Raw genomic sequence first — 14,364 nt, forward strand, 5'->3', positions numbered from 1 at the left:
ACTGTTATGATGAAAGTAAATTTACATCCATGAGATTTCTCAGCTGTGAAGGCTCTTGTAAGAAAGTTATCCCTATAAACTGAAGAAGAAATAAATGAGTACAAATTCCATAGTGGAATTATGTAGTATGTATTATATGTAGTGGAATTACTTTTCTGATTTTCTTTTGAGCATGCAGTACAATTTAAACATGTGGTCCTGAGGCTGAGGTAATTGAGACAACAAAATCAGCATCAAGACTGGCTGATGTTTAGATATTCTAATTGTGGTGATGTTTCTTTAGGTTTAATAATCCTTGTTTGCTAAGAATGAGCTAAAAAGCTTTTAGCTTTAGGTGTTTTAATTCTAGCGTGAAAGCTAAGTAAGGGAATATATTAGAATTTTCTTTTTGTTTTGCTAAAGACTCCTTTGCTAACAAGCAGAAGGCAAGAGGGATGTACACATAATGCTACAGACTGTTAAAGCATTCCATTTCATAGAGCTAAGAATTCACACAAGGTACAGACTCCCACTGCCACTGACAAAAGTTTCTTGCCATGTAAGATAGAGCAGGAAGCAGCCAGCAATGCTGGCTGCCTTTCAGATCTGTGATTCATGCATACACTACTCTTCCAAAGTAAATTAATTTTGAAATGGGCCCTCATTATCAATACTGAAGATTTATACAGTGTCTTTCAGCACTGAACTTTATAAAAAGTTCAAATTTATAAACACACGTAAGCAAAAAAAAAAAAAAAAAGACAATATTCTGCCATGCTCAGATGGAAAATGACAGCGGTAAAGCACACAGGAAAAAATTTACCATAAGGTCTCTTTGCCCAAAAAGGAATAAGGAATTAGAATTAGGGTGCCTTACTATCACAGAAGTCCTGACTCATTAAAGTATGTCCTATTATCAGAGTCTCCAACTCCACTTTTACACTGGAATACCTGGTGCCCTGCAAAAAGGAAATCAAAACCACTGGAGGTGTGAAAAAGAATTTTGTTGAGGAAAATGTGTTATTTACAGATGAATTTAGAAAAGACACTAGAAGAGCTGTGAGATGTACTCTATGTAATGAACACTTCAAAGTACTGAAACAATAAACAGTACAATTATTATTATTACTGAAGTATCAGGAACTCATTCTTACAAAATACACAGATCACGATGATTCAAGAAAAGAGGTTGTTGCAGACACTACCCTGGGAGATTTATTCAACCCTAGTTAGGGCCAGTGTGACCTGCAGAAAGCAGCTGTGAACCAACTCAGTGAACCAAGACTGTTACTTCTTACTGCTCTTGGAAAGAAACTATGAAAGCAGTAACTGTGTTGGCTTTCCCATGATGAAATGTGGTGGTTTCACAGAAGTGTGGCCTCTTGTTCTCTAGTTCTCAGAACCTCCTTCTCTAGTTCTCAGAACATACAAAGGACTTATGTACGCTCCAGGTGTTTCACCCTAGAGTGTACATCAGTCAAGTTAAAACAGGATGTCATTTAAGACTTAAATGTCAATTTCTCTTCTCAATTTTGTCTTGTCTGCTGAAGAAGCCACAAAATTAACGCAGTTGTACACAGTTTTGAGATGCCTAGCTGCACACTAGAAATGCCAACATCTATAAACAGGAATAGGGTAAAAACACAAATATAAGAAGTTTTAGAAGTGAAACCCTACTCTTTGAACTTGAAAAAGTTGTATTTAAAACCCTGACTTGCACATAGCTTTGTAACAGACAAAAGTTGGTTGTTAAACTCACGTTTCTACAAAATCAAGGAAAACCTGAATCCTAGAAGTTCAACTAATAGTCATGCTAACACTGCTTCTTTTATTCTAGAGCCTCAAAGTATTTTAAGAAGGTGAATAAATATTAGCACCTACTCTACATGGAGTTGATTCACTGGAAGATACACTATTTGGTATGTGTTTCTTGCACTTCAACTTGGCATTTCACTGAGGTGTTTAATCCTCAGTCCTTAGGGCCCTCCATTGTCTGTGAGCATAAGCAGGCAGCTTCAGAGCATGACTTGCATTGTGGAGGGCCTGAATTACTGTTCAGACCTACCAGTCTTTCTACTACTACCAATCTTTCTCCAGTGCTTTTCAGCTTTGTTGAAATGGAGATGAGACTTTTGTGGAAATGGCTAAAATTTTCCAAATCAGCCCAGGCCTAATATCACAGCTGCTGTATTTTCCTGTATTCCCATTTCTTATCCTCCCCACTACACTAAACTACCTCTGGGAAAAGATCTGAGGATTTATAAAGCTGTATCGATGATGATTTTTTTCCCTCTTCTTCCCTTTAATATAAACCACATAAATTCTAGAAGTCAGTTAATACCTGCATCAGTCATGACCATAACAGAACACAGAAATGATCCAGGAGATGAAAAGATCCCTACCCTTTGAACAGCTCCTTTTTCTATCTTGGATAATTCTTTTTCCTTTTTGAGCTACAGTAACACCTACAAGAGGAACAAATGAAGGCTAAAGTGAGGCATGATACACTTGAGTTCTTCAGTTATATTTTTCATTACAACAGTAGTAAAAACAATGCTATTACATAAATAAGCCCACCTAGAGCACAGAAGCATTTGATCATTCTTTAATCAAATATTAGAGAAATGTACTTCTATGTTCTGTTACCATCTTAAGATAAAAAAGCATGCAGCATATTAATCTTTGGGTCATGCATTGTCCCAACATGTCCTGTCCTTGAATATACATAGGAGTAGAACAATTTTTAAGGGTTGTTTGAAGTTAATTTAGTACAGCAGCAGTATTAATCATGATTTTCACCACTTTCATCTTGGATACTCAGACCTAACTGTTGGGAATGATAGCCAAACTACAAACATTTGGGGTTGATCATGCAATTTACAGAATAAAGACAGACTGCAAATCCACTTCAACTTGAAACACCAAAGTTCTTAAAGATTTATAGCAGAAAAAGAATCTTTAATCCCCAGTGCTGCAAAGGAGTTTTGTTGGCTTAAGTACAATTGTAAAAAACAGAATGGTTATTGGCTGGCACATACTGTGAATATCATACATGGTCAAAAAGTTGCCAATAAAGCTTTCACAGCTTTGCTATTCAACAGGCTGGAGGAAAAAATAAACAGTCTTTTTACTTCACAAAACTCCTAAAAAACCCCACCATCGTGCAGTGGTACAAGAATTCCAATTAGCTCTTCTAGAAAGAGAGATATTCAGCAAGTGGACTAAGCCATGCCCAGCACATTAGTAAGTACATATAAGGATTACTGGATAATTCATGCTCTGTGTAGGAAAAAAACTAGCTTCAAGGAACTAGTTTATCCTCAGACTGTACAAGTGAGAGAAGCGTAGCTAGAGATTACATTGAGGGAAATTTTTAGCAGCTTCCTCATCCAGAAAGATTCTGGACTACTGATACATGTCAACATATCTGAGTGAAATGAATACATTTTACTCAAAGCTTATCTTCACCACACATAACTAAACACTTCACAGACCCTTCAGTCACTGCTGGTGTGAGAAAGGCTTTGCTTTCATGCAAGTAATTCTCCCATTTTCCCATATGCCTGTATTGCATTCCCATCACTGTATCTTATTATTTCTGGATTTTTGCAGTGCTGTTTCCATTTCCCTGCCCACTCCCTCATTGTGATCTTTGATCAGTGGATCCTTCCCTGAGACATACAAAATTAATGACTGTCTTAAAATACACACAGGCACATACATAACTATAAATAACAGAACAGGGTCATGTAAAGGAATTCTAGGTTAGATGTAAAAGAAAGTGCAGATTTGCAAAGCAGCAATTCAGTGGCAAAGCTATGGTTAACATGAAACATGCTTAATGCGGTCTTCTAAACTTCCCTAATAGTGTACTAAGGGTTGTGAAGTTTTGTGCCAGTTGTAGCTAATTCTGAAATTTCTGTTCTCTCTTTCACTACCTAAGGTACAACAGCTGATGAATTTAGAAAACCAAAACAAATATCCTGATCTACCACGGCCTCATGGTTGAATTGTTCTGAACTTGGTAAAGTGCAAGCCACAAATGAAGCCTCCCCATCTGATAGTATTCCCATAACACCTCCTCATTCCTATTAAAGATGCACTGCAGCTTTCAGTCAAGGTGGTAGTCTGGGCTGGTTTTCACCCCCTCCCCTCCCCTCCCCTCCCCTCCCCTCCCCTCCTCTCCCCTCCTCTGGTACTGCAAGAGGCTGAACACAACGGACATGTTTTTAATAAAAACAAATAATGCAATTTTCTGCATAGCAAAAAATTTCATTTGACATACCGAAACCAAAGCATTCTAGATTATTAGTCAGGTGTCTTGTCAATAACTCTTTAGCCAAACATATTTTTATTTGGCTGCTTTCTTCCCTTGAAATAATATAAATATTCACATAAAGAAAAGATATATGGAAGCAGATTGCTGTGGTGGCATTTGCTGGTATAGCACAGATAACTGATCCTGAATTGCTCGATACAATTAAAGATTTTTCAAGATCCTCTCATGTATTAACCTAATATCCTAACCGCACTTTTCCTTGCATTGGAAATATAACGAAGCTGTTTTTCACGTGTATGTGTCTGTGCAAGGGGAGAAGGCTTGGTGCAACATACAAAGGCAAAACATGATTTTTTTTTTTAAATTTTTTTTTCAGTATAAGCATATGAAAGGCTCAGAATACACGGCGATCAGCTGATTACTCTTGCTGAGGTCAGTCCAGTGGGGAGCAGCGCAATAGCCAGCGGCTCCTGCCCGGCCATGTGTCCCCGAGCAGGGCCACACTGCGACCACCCGAGCGGCTCAGCAGTCCCAAAAGGCCCGGGACACACAGCTGACATCGTGCCGAGGCACCGGCCAGGCACCCGCGGGCTGCTCCCGATCGCTCCACGCGCCGAGCGGCCCCCGCGCGGAGACACCACGGGGCTCCCGGCTCCGGTGCGAGCCGCGTTCCCGCTTCCCGAGGCCATCGCACCACGCGAACAGCCCATCCGGGTACCTCGGGAACTCCCTGTCCCGGCTCACAGCTCTCCCGGCCGCCCCGCGGCGGGCGGGCTTTGCTGGGGCGGGGCGGGCACCTCCTTCCTGTTTCCGCTCGGGATCCCGGAGCGCGGCAGGGCCGCGGTACCGCGGGGCGGCGGCGGGCGGGGGACGGCCCCGGCAGCGCGGCTCGGGCGGGCGGCGGGACATCGCCGTCCTCTCACGGCGCCGTGTGTTCTCTCCGCAGGGAGCTCGGCTCGCCCTTGCGCCGCTCGGCAGGCCCGGAGGTGCCCGGGGCCGCAGGTGAGGCGGTGCCGGCCGCGGCGGGGCGGGAGACTCGCACAGAGGCAGTCGGGGCCGGGGCCGGCAGCGCTGCGGGGGTTTTGGGTGCCCCACGGCCACCGGTTCAGTACCCAAAGCACTGCCGGGGCTCCCCGCCTCCCTGGTGAAAGCTGCAGAGAGAAACCAACCGGGCTGGCTATTCTTCACTTCCAGGAAGGAAGGTTCACAAACCGCACTCTTTTTCCATTTAACAATACATTCTTAATAGCGTTTGCAGCTCTGTTGGATTAAATACCAATTATTCTGTAAACGCTGAACTTTAACATAGGGTCAGTGCTTTGCATTACACTTTCACATAGTATGCACTGCTTTTAACTTCTAGCAAAGACGATTTTGCCCTTTAACAGTGAACAAGGACAACTTATGGTACTTAGTATCACAGAATCGGTAGGGTTGGGAGGGACCTCTGGGATCATCCAGTCTGGTCCCACTGTGAAGGCAGGGTCACCTAGAGCAGGTGACACAGGAACCTGCCGACCTCAGCTTTGTGTATCTCCAGAGGGAGACCCCATGACTTCCCTGGGTTGCCTATTCCCATGATCAGCCACCCTCAATGTAAAGTTGTTCTTTCCCACGTGAAAGTGGAACTTGTTGTGTTTTGTTCTTTTGTATGTGCGCTTTTAATTTGCTGAGTACTCAGATTTTTTTTTTTAATATTCTACAGGGTTTCCTCAGTAGGAGAACAGAAAAGATGTTCGATATTAAGGCTTGGGCCGAGTACATTGTGGAGTGGGCTGCCAAGGACCCCTACGGCTTTCTCACCACTGTGATCTTGGCTCTGACGCCACTGTTTGTCATCAGCGCGGCGCTGTCATGGAAGCTTGCAAAGATGATTGAGGCCCGGGAACGAGAGCTGAAGAAGAAACAGAAACGCCAGGAGAACATTGCAAAGGCCAAACGAACAAAGAAGGATTAAATGGGCAAAAATGGCCTTCCTTGTGCAAATAATCCACTTTTAAAATGAAATACTTGTACATATTGTGTTGCAACTGTCCTTTGATACTTGATCCTGTTATTTCTTGAAGTATGAAATTTAATACTTCCAGTGTAATTTTTTCCTGCTGATTTGTGTTAAAATTTGGCCAAGTGACACTTGTTAGAGTAATTAAATTTACTACTTGTATTCTAGTGCAGGTTGCTTTTCTAAATTTGCATGTTAAATTAAAAAAATAACCTCTTGGATGGCTTTGGAGGTAGATTTTTTTTTCCTCTTAGCTGAGCTATGACTTAACAAGTGTCTTAAAATTATCAAGTTTAGGGGAAAATGTGAATAATAAACTGGATTACAGAAATGCAATTTTTGGCATACCTTGAGCAGGTCTGTAGAGACAAGCTACCTGTAGCATTAGATAGCAGACATGACTGATTTCATTTAAGGTCACTGCATATGGCTGTGTGTGCCCATAGTGGCTGCTGCAGTGTCTTTGATGGTGCTGCTTGTCTGCAGAAATAACCTACCTTAGCTTTTACTTTTTCCTGAACTACAAGCCATGAACAGACTTTAACTTCAGCCCAAGTTCCAGGAAACTGATTGCTTGTTCTTATTAGCTTCATTTCTCTTAAGGCACTCATGTTCTATAAAATACAGTACTGTTGTTTGAGCTTCCCTAACAAACAATGCTCCACCTGTAACTAATTTGGTTTTGCCTTCATAAATTCTTTATGCCTCAAAGAATAGCCATAAGTTGGGTGAGACCAAAGACCCAGGTGTCCTAGTGTTCTGCTATAGCAGATGGCTGTGCAAGGGTGTTGCATGAGCTGGTGACAGTAGTTCTGGTGACAGTAACCACCTGGCTACCTTTGATCTAAGACTTGTGTTTAGGTAGGATTTTTGTTCTCATGGCCCTTCAAACTCTGCTGCCTTAAAGGTTGCAAAATGCTGACATAGTCAAAAAAGTCAGGTTTGTGTTGTAAATACATCAAAATTATCTAACCTTATTTCCAATTAATCTCTTCTTAATAGACTTGATTAATTTTTCAAATCCTAATTTTTTAATAATAGTCTGTGGTGACCTCTACATAGTCTATTTCAAAAGAGCTTGTAGCAGTCATTAAGATTTTACATTTTGCATCAGCACAGAGTTGTGCATTCTAGCAGCTACTCTTTGATCAGGTTTAAAAATAAAACCTTTAAATAATACCATTGTTCAAATGAAGAGACCTGTAGAGCTGGCTGACACCAAGGGGGATCAGAAGTGGGGAGTCTAACTGAAATTACTTTTAAGTAAACTTGAAGTTGATCCCCTTTCAATTTTGTTGGTGAAAGCAAGCATTATTGGAATACAACATTTGGGCATTTTATAAATACGTGAGATTAAGTCTCCATGTTTTGTATGAAGTGTTGTCAAATATGTATGTGTTCTACCTTTGATACCTACATAGCTTGAAACACAGGGAGGAAAACTGATGAGGGATACACTCCATAAATAAATTTGATACTTTTTGAAAAAAAGTTGTGTCATCTTCATTTTTATTTGAAGTTCTCAAACATCATCTCTAAGCAAATAATCTGCACATTTTATGTATCTAAACTATGGCCAAAATGATCTCATCATCTAGGGAAGTCCATGGATACACAAGGAATAAAAACTAGTATTTTTTTTAATATTCATGACAGTCCCTTGTTCCAGACCTAGTGTTATTTTCCAGCAGCTTTATCAAGTACTTCTAGCTTCTATTATAGCAGTTATATGTATTTTAACTGGTTTTACCCTGTACAAATTGCTGTCTGCAAATCAAACATTCAAATATGTTGACTGTTTTAAAATCAAACATTCAAATATGTTGATTGTTTTAAGTTCCAAGAACATCTCTATGATGAGTACAGTGTGTAATCAGTGTAGTGTCATAGTGATTCCTGTTAATGAAATCAACTTTTCCGTCTGCTTGCCAGCGGAAAGCATGCTGGCACTCCCAAGGGATTTATTCTGAAGAGATGTCTTGGCAAAGGCTTGGGAAAATCTAAGTGTACAGACAACAATTCTTATATCAAGAACAGTTTTAAAACTAAATTAGTCTTCAAGGAAAAAAGCAATTTAGACTTAAAGAAAATTTAGATAGTCTTTTTAAAATGAATTCAAGAGTAACTGATGAGCAGCAACTATCAAAACCAAACTTAGTAACATACCATTTTTCACAAAACCCAAACACCTCAACAATACTTTGTCATGATCAAGCCTATTTGAATAGTTCTGCAAAAGTAACTCAAACTGCTTTAATACTACTTTATTGTAGTACTCTTGTATATAACAGCTGTGTATGTCATCTGTTAAAATATTAATCCATTAACAGTACCTGTCCATGAAATTGCTTATTTATTTTGACTACTACCACTGCCTGGTGGCATCCAGGCACCTGGCTGGAAGGTATTTGCAGTGCTTGTGGGGTCTTGTGAGGGCTCCTTCTTTCCATAGTAAGGGGCAGATGCGTGGCCTTTAACCTGAGTATGACTTGGTTCAGCAACAAGTCCTTCCTCATACTCCTTGGCCTGAAGCAGCTTATCCTTTTCAGATACATCCTTGACTTTCTGCTTCATTTCTTCTCTATAACTTTCATTCCTAAGAATCTCCTGAAAACACAGTATAAAGATAATTAAGTCAAAAGCAAATGCAATATACAGTGTTTCAATAAAGCATTTTAAACAGTTGTTTATTTTCTTAATTTTATAACCCACATTTGCAAGTATTAAAGTAAAATAAAATGTGGCAAAATTGTTGGTTTTCCACAACTGCAAATTCAACCCTAACTGTATTGTGTCCACTTCACTATTCTATTGGAGCAAAAAGAAGAAATTAAGAAATTAAATACATCAACAAATGTGAAAGCACATTAAAACTAATTGCATTGTTTCTTATGTAGGAGTTGATACTTACAGATATTTATCATTTGCATCTGTTCCTGTAATTCACTATGCCTGTGGTGTTAGGTACCTGTGCCTCAGGGCACAGTTTTGGGAGAAACAGATGTGCAACCATTGGGGTCTTGCTTCTGCAAGACTACAAAAGAAATAACTAAAATCACAAAATCACAGGTTGGTCAGGTTGGAAGATAGCGCAGTGGGTCATTTGGTCCAAGTTCATTCAACCTCCATGCTCCAGCAGGGTTATCCCAGAGTACTTGGCATAGGATTGAGTCCAGGTGCTGCTTGATTATTTCCAGTGAGAGAGACTCCTTAACCTCTCTGGTTAATCTGTTCCAGTGCTCAGTAACCCCACAGTAACATATTCATATAAAGGTGGAACTTCCTGGGCATAGGTGTCTGCCCATTGCCTCTTGTTCTATTGCCTGGCACCACTGAGCAGAGCCTGAATCCAACCTCTTGACACCCTCCCATCAGACACTGATAGACACTGATCATGTCCTCTCTCAGTCATCTCTCCTCAGCTTTTCTGGATAGAAGGGGTGCTCCAGTCCCCTAAGCAACTTCATTGCCCTCTGCTGGACCTGCTCCAGCAGCTTCATGTCTCTGTTGTCCTGAGGAGCCCAGAACTGAACACAGCACTCCAGGTGAGGCCTCAGCAGGGCTGAGTAGAGGAGCAGGATCACCTCCCTCCACCTGCTGGCAATGCTCTTCCCAATGCCCCCAGGATACCATTGGTTTCTTGGCCACCAGGACACACTGCTGGCTCATGGAGAGCTTCTTGTCCACCAGGACCCCCAGGTCCTTCTCCACAGAGCTGCTCCCCAGCAGGGCAGCCCCAGCCTGTGCTGGTACCTGGGGTTGTTCCTTCCCATGTGCAGGACCCTGCACTCGCCCTTGCTGAATTTCACAAGGTTCCTCTCTGCCCACCTCTCCAAGCCATTGAGGTCCTCTGAAGGGCTGCACGGCCCTCTGGGGCATCAGCCATTGCTCCCAGCTCTGCATCCTCAGCAGACCTGCTCAGGAGGCATCTGTCCCTTCACCCGAGCCACTGGTGAGTAACTTAAACAGTCCTGGGCCTGTATTGAACCCTGGGGAACAGCAGCAGTGACTGCATCCAGCCAGGCCCTGGGCCAGTGAAACATCCAGCCAGGCCCTGGGCCAGTGAAACATCCAGCCAGACCCTGGGCCAGTGAAACATCCAGCCAGACCCTGGGCCAGTGACTGCATCCAGCCAGGCCCTGGGCCAGTGACTGCATCCAGCCAGGCCCTGGGCCAGTGAACATCCAGCCAGGCCCTGGGCCAGTGAAACATCCAGCCAGACCCTGGGCCAGTGACTGCATCCAGCCAGACCCTGGGCCAGTGACTGCATCCAGCCAGACCCTGGGCCAGTGAACATCCAGCCAGGCCCTGGGCCAGTGAACATCCAGCCAGGCCCTGGGCCAGTGAACATCCAGCCAGACCCTGGGCCAGTGACTGCATCCAGCCAGACCCTGGGCCAGTGATTACAACCCTCTGGGTTCTGCCATTCAGCCGGTTCTCAATCCACCTCACTGTCCACTCATCCAGTCCATAAATCTTGAGTTTTCCTACAAGGATGCTGTCGCAGACATTTTTTCATAGAAATCCTTTCTTTGGGATTTATTCATCTTCTGGGAAGCTGAGGCCCCAGAAGAAGAATGTAAACAATTGTTATCAGCTGGTGTGGTGCACAGGTGCACCTGTGATTGGCTCATGTTCCGTGTTTACAATTAAGGGCCAATCACAGGAGCAAGCTCGGGGACAGATTCCCTGGACACAGAACTTTGTTATTCATTCTTTCCTATTCTATTCTTAGCTTAGCAGCCTCTGCAACTTCTCTCCTTATTCTTTTTAGTATAGTAATAATGTATTATATATCCTATATCAATAAATCTAGCCTTCTGATCATCAAACAAGATCCTCATCCTTCTCTCAACCTGAAGACCTCATCAGGTCGCTGTAATAGGATGCTGTGAGAGACAATATCAAAAGCCTTGCTGAAGTCAAGGTTCCACTGCTCTCCCTTCCACCATCCAGCTAATTGTTTCATCATAAAAGTCTATCAGGCTGGTCAAGCATGACTTATCTGCAGTGAATCCATGGTGACTATTCCTGATCACCTTCCAGTTACCCATGTGGATAGATATGGCCTCTAGAATTAAGAAAAAGCCTGAATTCTTTTCTCTATACCAGTACACTCCTCTGTGAACAAGAGACCATTTTTATTATTTTAGACAATTTTATTATTTTATTATTTTGGAGACCAGATATTATTTTAGGAATTTAGGTGCTAAAATACATGGGGTACTGCCAAGAGTTTAAATAGCAACTATGAACACCTAAGAATGCTTAAAAGAAAGTAATGAAAGAAAACCTTATGTAGGGGGTTGACCATGGCAGAATGCCAGATGCCCACCAGAGCTTGTCACTTCCCTCCACAGCTGGATGCGGGGAGAAAATATAGTGAAGAGTTCACAAGTTAAGGACTATAAGATATCATGCACCGAATGCCATCACAAGCAAAACAGACTCAGTTCTGTTGCAGAATGATGATAAATAAAATTAAATCTTAAAATCACCTCCCCCCTACCCCTCCCTTCTTCCCAGCTTTGTCTCCTCCCTGTAGCAAGTGCAGGGAGACAGGGAATGGGAGTTATGGTCAGCTGGGACCTCCATGGCTGCAGGGCCACAGCTGCCTCACCATGGTCTGCACCAGGGGCTGCAGGGGAGCCTCAGCTCTGGTGCCTGGAGCACCTCCTGCCTTTCCTTTCTCCCTGACCTCAGTGTCTGCAGGGCTGTTCCTCTCACGTATTCCCCGCCTACACAAAAACTCCACAAAAAAATTTTAAGTCTCTTAAATATGTAATCAGAGAGGCATTACCACCATTTCTGATGGGCCCAGCCTTGACCAGAGGCATGTCCTCCTGCAGCTGGCTAGGACTGTCTCTTCCAGACATGGAGGAAACTTCTGGCAGCTTCTCACAGAAGCCATCCCTGTAGCTGCCCTGCTACCAAAACCTGGCCTATACACCTTATCTTAGAGGTACCATGGAAAGCAACCCCTTTTCTTAGTTCTTAGTTGCTTCTGTACTTAAATTCACAGATACAGAGAGCAGAGGCAGAACCCTTTGCTTACAAATGGAAATTGAATGGAAATACACAAGTAATACACAAATGACATGAACTGAGAAGGGGTGAAAAATCTGACATGCTCAAATAGAAATATTGCTAAGCATTACAAGATCAAATTTTCATCAGGCAGTATAGCAAAACTTCTTTGTGGCATCTCTCAATTCTATTCTTGTTTACCACATGCCTATCTAAATCCACCACAACCTTACTGATTTCCACGGGATTACTCCTATGGTGCTTGTGATATACCCCTACTAAGAAACAAGTAAAGCAAACACCTTTGTGATAACTGAAGGCTCCATCATTGTCTCTGGTAAAACCATGGGAAGTGATTTATTAAAAGACAAATACAACCCACTTATTATGAACAGCTATTAATTTAAAATCTCTTCAAGTGATTACTTCAACACAAAGTTATCTTAATCAGGTAAGAGCAGCTGTAACTAAACACCAAATGCTCCAAGTACATTTTAAATGTTGATATATAATTGTTCTCTGGTTTTCAGACTCAAATAAAGCTCTTTTAATCAGCTTTCTGTGGACGAAGTATAATTGTGATAGAGTAAAATGAAAAACTGGATCTCAAACAAACCCTATGAGAAATGATTCCTATTAGCAATTGCAAAAAAAAAAAACCAAACCCAAACTGAAGTGACTTATTCAGAATTTTCTGTACAATTTACCAGGATACATTTTTTCTACTACAAAATGTACATATCCATTTTTGACATTAAACTCATGCCACTAACACATACACTGAAATCACTGGGTTCCTGTGCTCAAGGTAAAGGAAATATTAATTGGAAATATTAGGTCAATTGGCGTGTTAGAAAAACTGGGTCAAATACATTCTCACTTTGAGATTCCACTGCTAACCAATCCTTTACTGTCTGATTTGCTATAAAAAGTAATGGAGGGCTAAAAGTTAGTTTATTTGTGGGGTTTTTCTTTATTTTTTTATTTAAGTTACATTGTCAGGTTCAAAACATTTATATTCTCTCCTTTCAAGATGAATCACAGTATTTTTTAAGATGGCTATCTTTACTAAAACTGTCCCCCAGTAAGTTTTCTGCTAAAATATAAGTACACAAACACATAATGTGCTCTGACCATTAAGCAAAGTACAAAATCTTTCTATCCAACCCAGAGAACACATAACCTATCAGATAGCTGCCGGTTTTAAAGGATTAGCTTGTTTTTCTAACACTCTCTTTTTGTACAAATAAATTATTTAAGTTCTTTGAACCAGCAATCCTCAGGAAATACAGGGCATCTCAAGAGTATCAGAAATGTCCTCCACCAGTTTTACTAAAGGAAAATTCTAAAAAACAAAAAACAAAAAAATGCCTTAAGATATCCAGCCAGATGTTCACTTTGAAATGTATCAGCTCCCAGCATACAGAACAGGATACACATGATATGCCAAGAGCTACGTTCAACTACATGTTCTGCAGCTAATTTTTAGGTGGAAAGTAAAACAAGACATTTTATGACTGCAGGTTGTCCAGCTTTGGTGATTATTTTAAGTTGCATGAAGTTGTTAACACTTCTAACTTTTGGAGCTGCATGTCTTTTCTCCTTAGGTGGACAGAGTTCAAGAAAGTGCTGTCTAAGGTTTCCTTGAAGAACATTATTATTAAGGAAATACCAAAGTAGCCCTTTGTGGAGTTTGAGGCAGCTGTTTTTCATCCACAAAACTGCTGACTTCCGCATAATCTGACATCTTAGTATTGGTAACAGCTGCATGATCAAAGAATGAAAGATAGCATGCTCCTAGGAGCAACACAAGCTCAAGACATGTTGCTGTCTTCCAAGGGTGTTTCTGCAAAAGGCATTGGGCTGTATTTCCTGCACCAGCATGAAATTTTCACTTCTGTTGCAAACTATATTTTTCGAAGCTCTGACATAACTCCAGCAACTGAGTTGTATCACAAAGTATCCTCTGTGGCATGGAAACTGTATTCACCTCCACTCCATACAAGGAGAAAAATCTACACAAAGGATTTCGGATGCCTACCTTACTGTACAGGAAGATCTGCTTTGTAGGGTAAAT

The 14,364-nt window shown here is 41.6% G+C and overlaps 2 protein-coding genes across 3 annotated transcripts in view; one reads left to right on the plus strand and one right to left on the minus strand.

The window, feature by feature from the left end:
• Positions 1-5,135: 5,135 nt before the first annotated feature.
• On the plus strand, positions 5,136-6,418 carry SMIM15 (small integral membrane protein 15). 2 transcript variants are annotated; one of them, XM_054283408.1, is made up of 2 exons: positions 5,136-5,268; positions 5,975-6,418. In XM_054283408.1, the coding sequence occupies exon 2, from the start codon at positions 5,991-5,993 to the stop codon at positions 6,213-6,215; it is 225 nt and encodes a 74-aa protein (XP_054139383.1). In that variant the 5' UTR covers positions 5,136-5,268; positions 5,975-5,990; the 3' UTR covers positions 6,216-6,418. The 2 variants fall into 2 exon arrangements, with proteins under 2 accessions (XP_054139383.1, XP_054139375.1); XM_054283400.1 differs by having other exon boundaries at positions 5,136-5,260; positions 5,964-6,418.
• A 90-nt stretch (positions 6,419-6,508) lies between these two features.
• Positions 6,509-14,364, minus strand: part of NDUFAF2 (NADH:ubiquinone oxidoreductase complex assembly factor 2) — a 59,059-nt gene continuing 51,203 nt past the window's right edge. The window contains exon 4 of the mRNA XM_054283389.1: positions 6,509-8,867. Within this exon, the coding sequence (XP_054139364.1) occupies positions 8,610-8,867 (258 nt within the window). The 3' untranslated portion in view covers positions 6,509-8,609. The remainder of the gene's footprint in view (positions 8,868-14,364) is intronic.

Source organism: Melozone crissalis, unplaced genomic scaffold (genome assembly GCF_028551555.1).
Source record: "Melozone crissalis strain CALT ecotype California unplaced genomic scaffold, PUWL_Pcris_2 ptg000005l_1, whole genome shotgun sequence".
NCBI lineage: Eukaryota > Metazoa > Chordata > Aves > Passeriformes > Passerellidae > Melozone > Melozone crissalis.

Coding starts and splice junctions, on each gene's coding strand:
- SMIM15 (XM_054283408.1), top strand. CDS start 5,991: ATGTTCGATATTAAGGCTTGGGCCGAGTACATTGTGGAGTGGGCTGCC.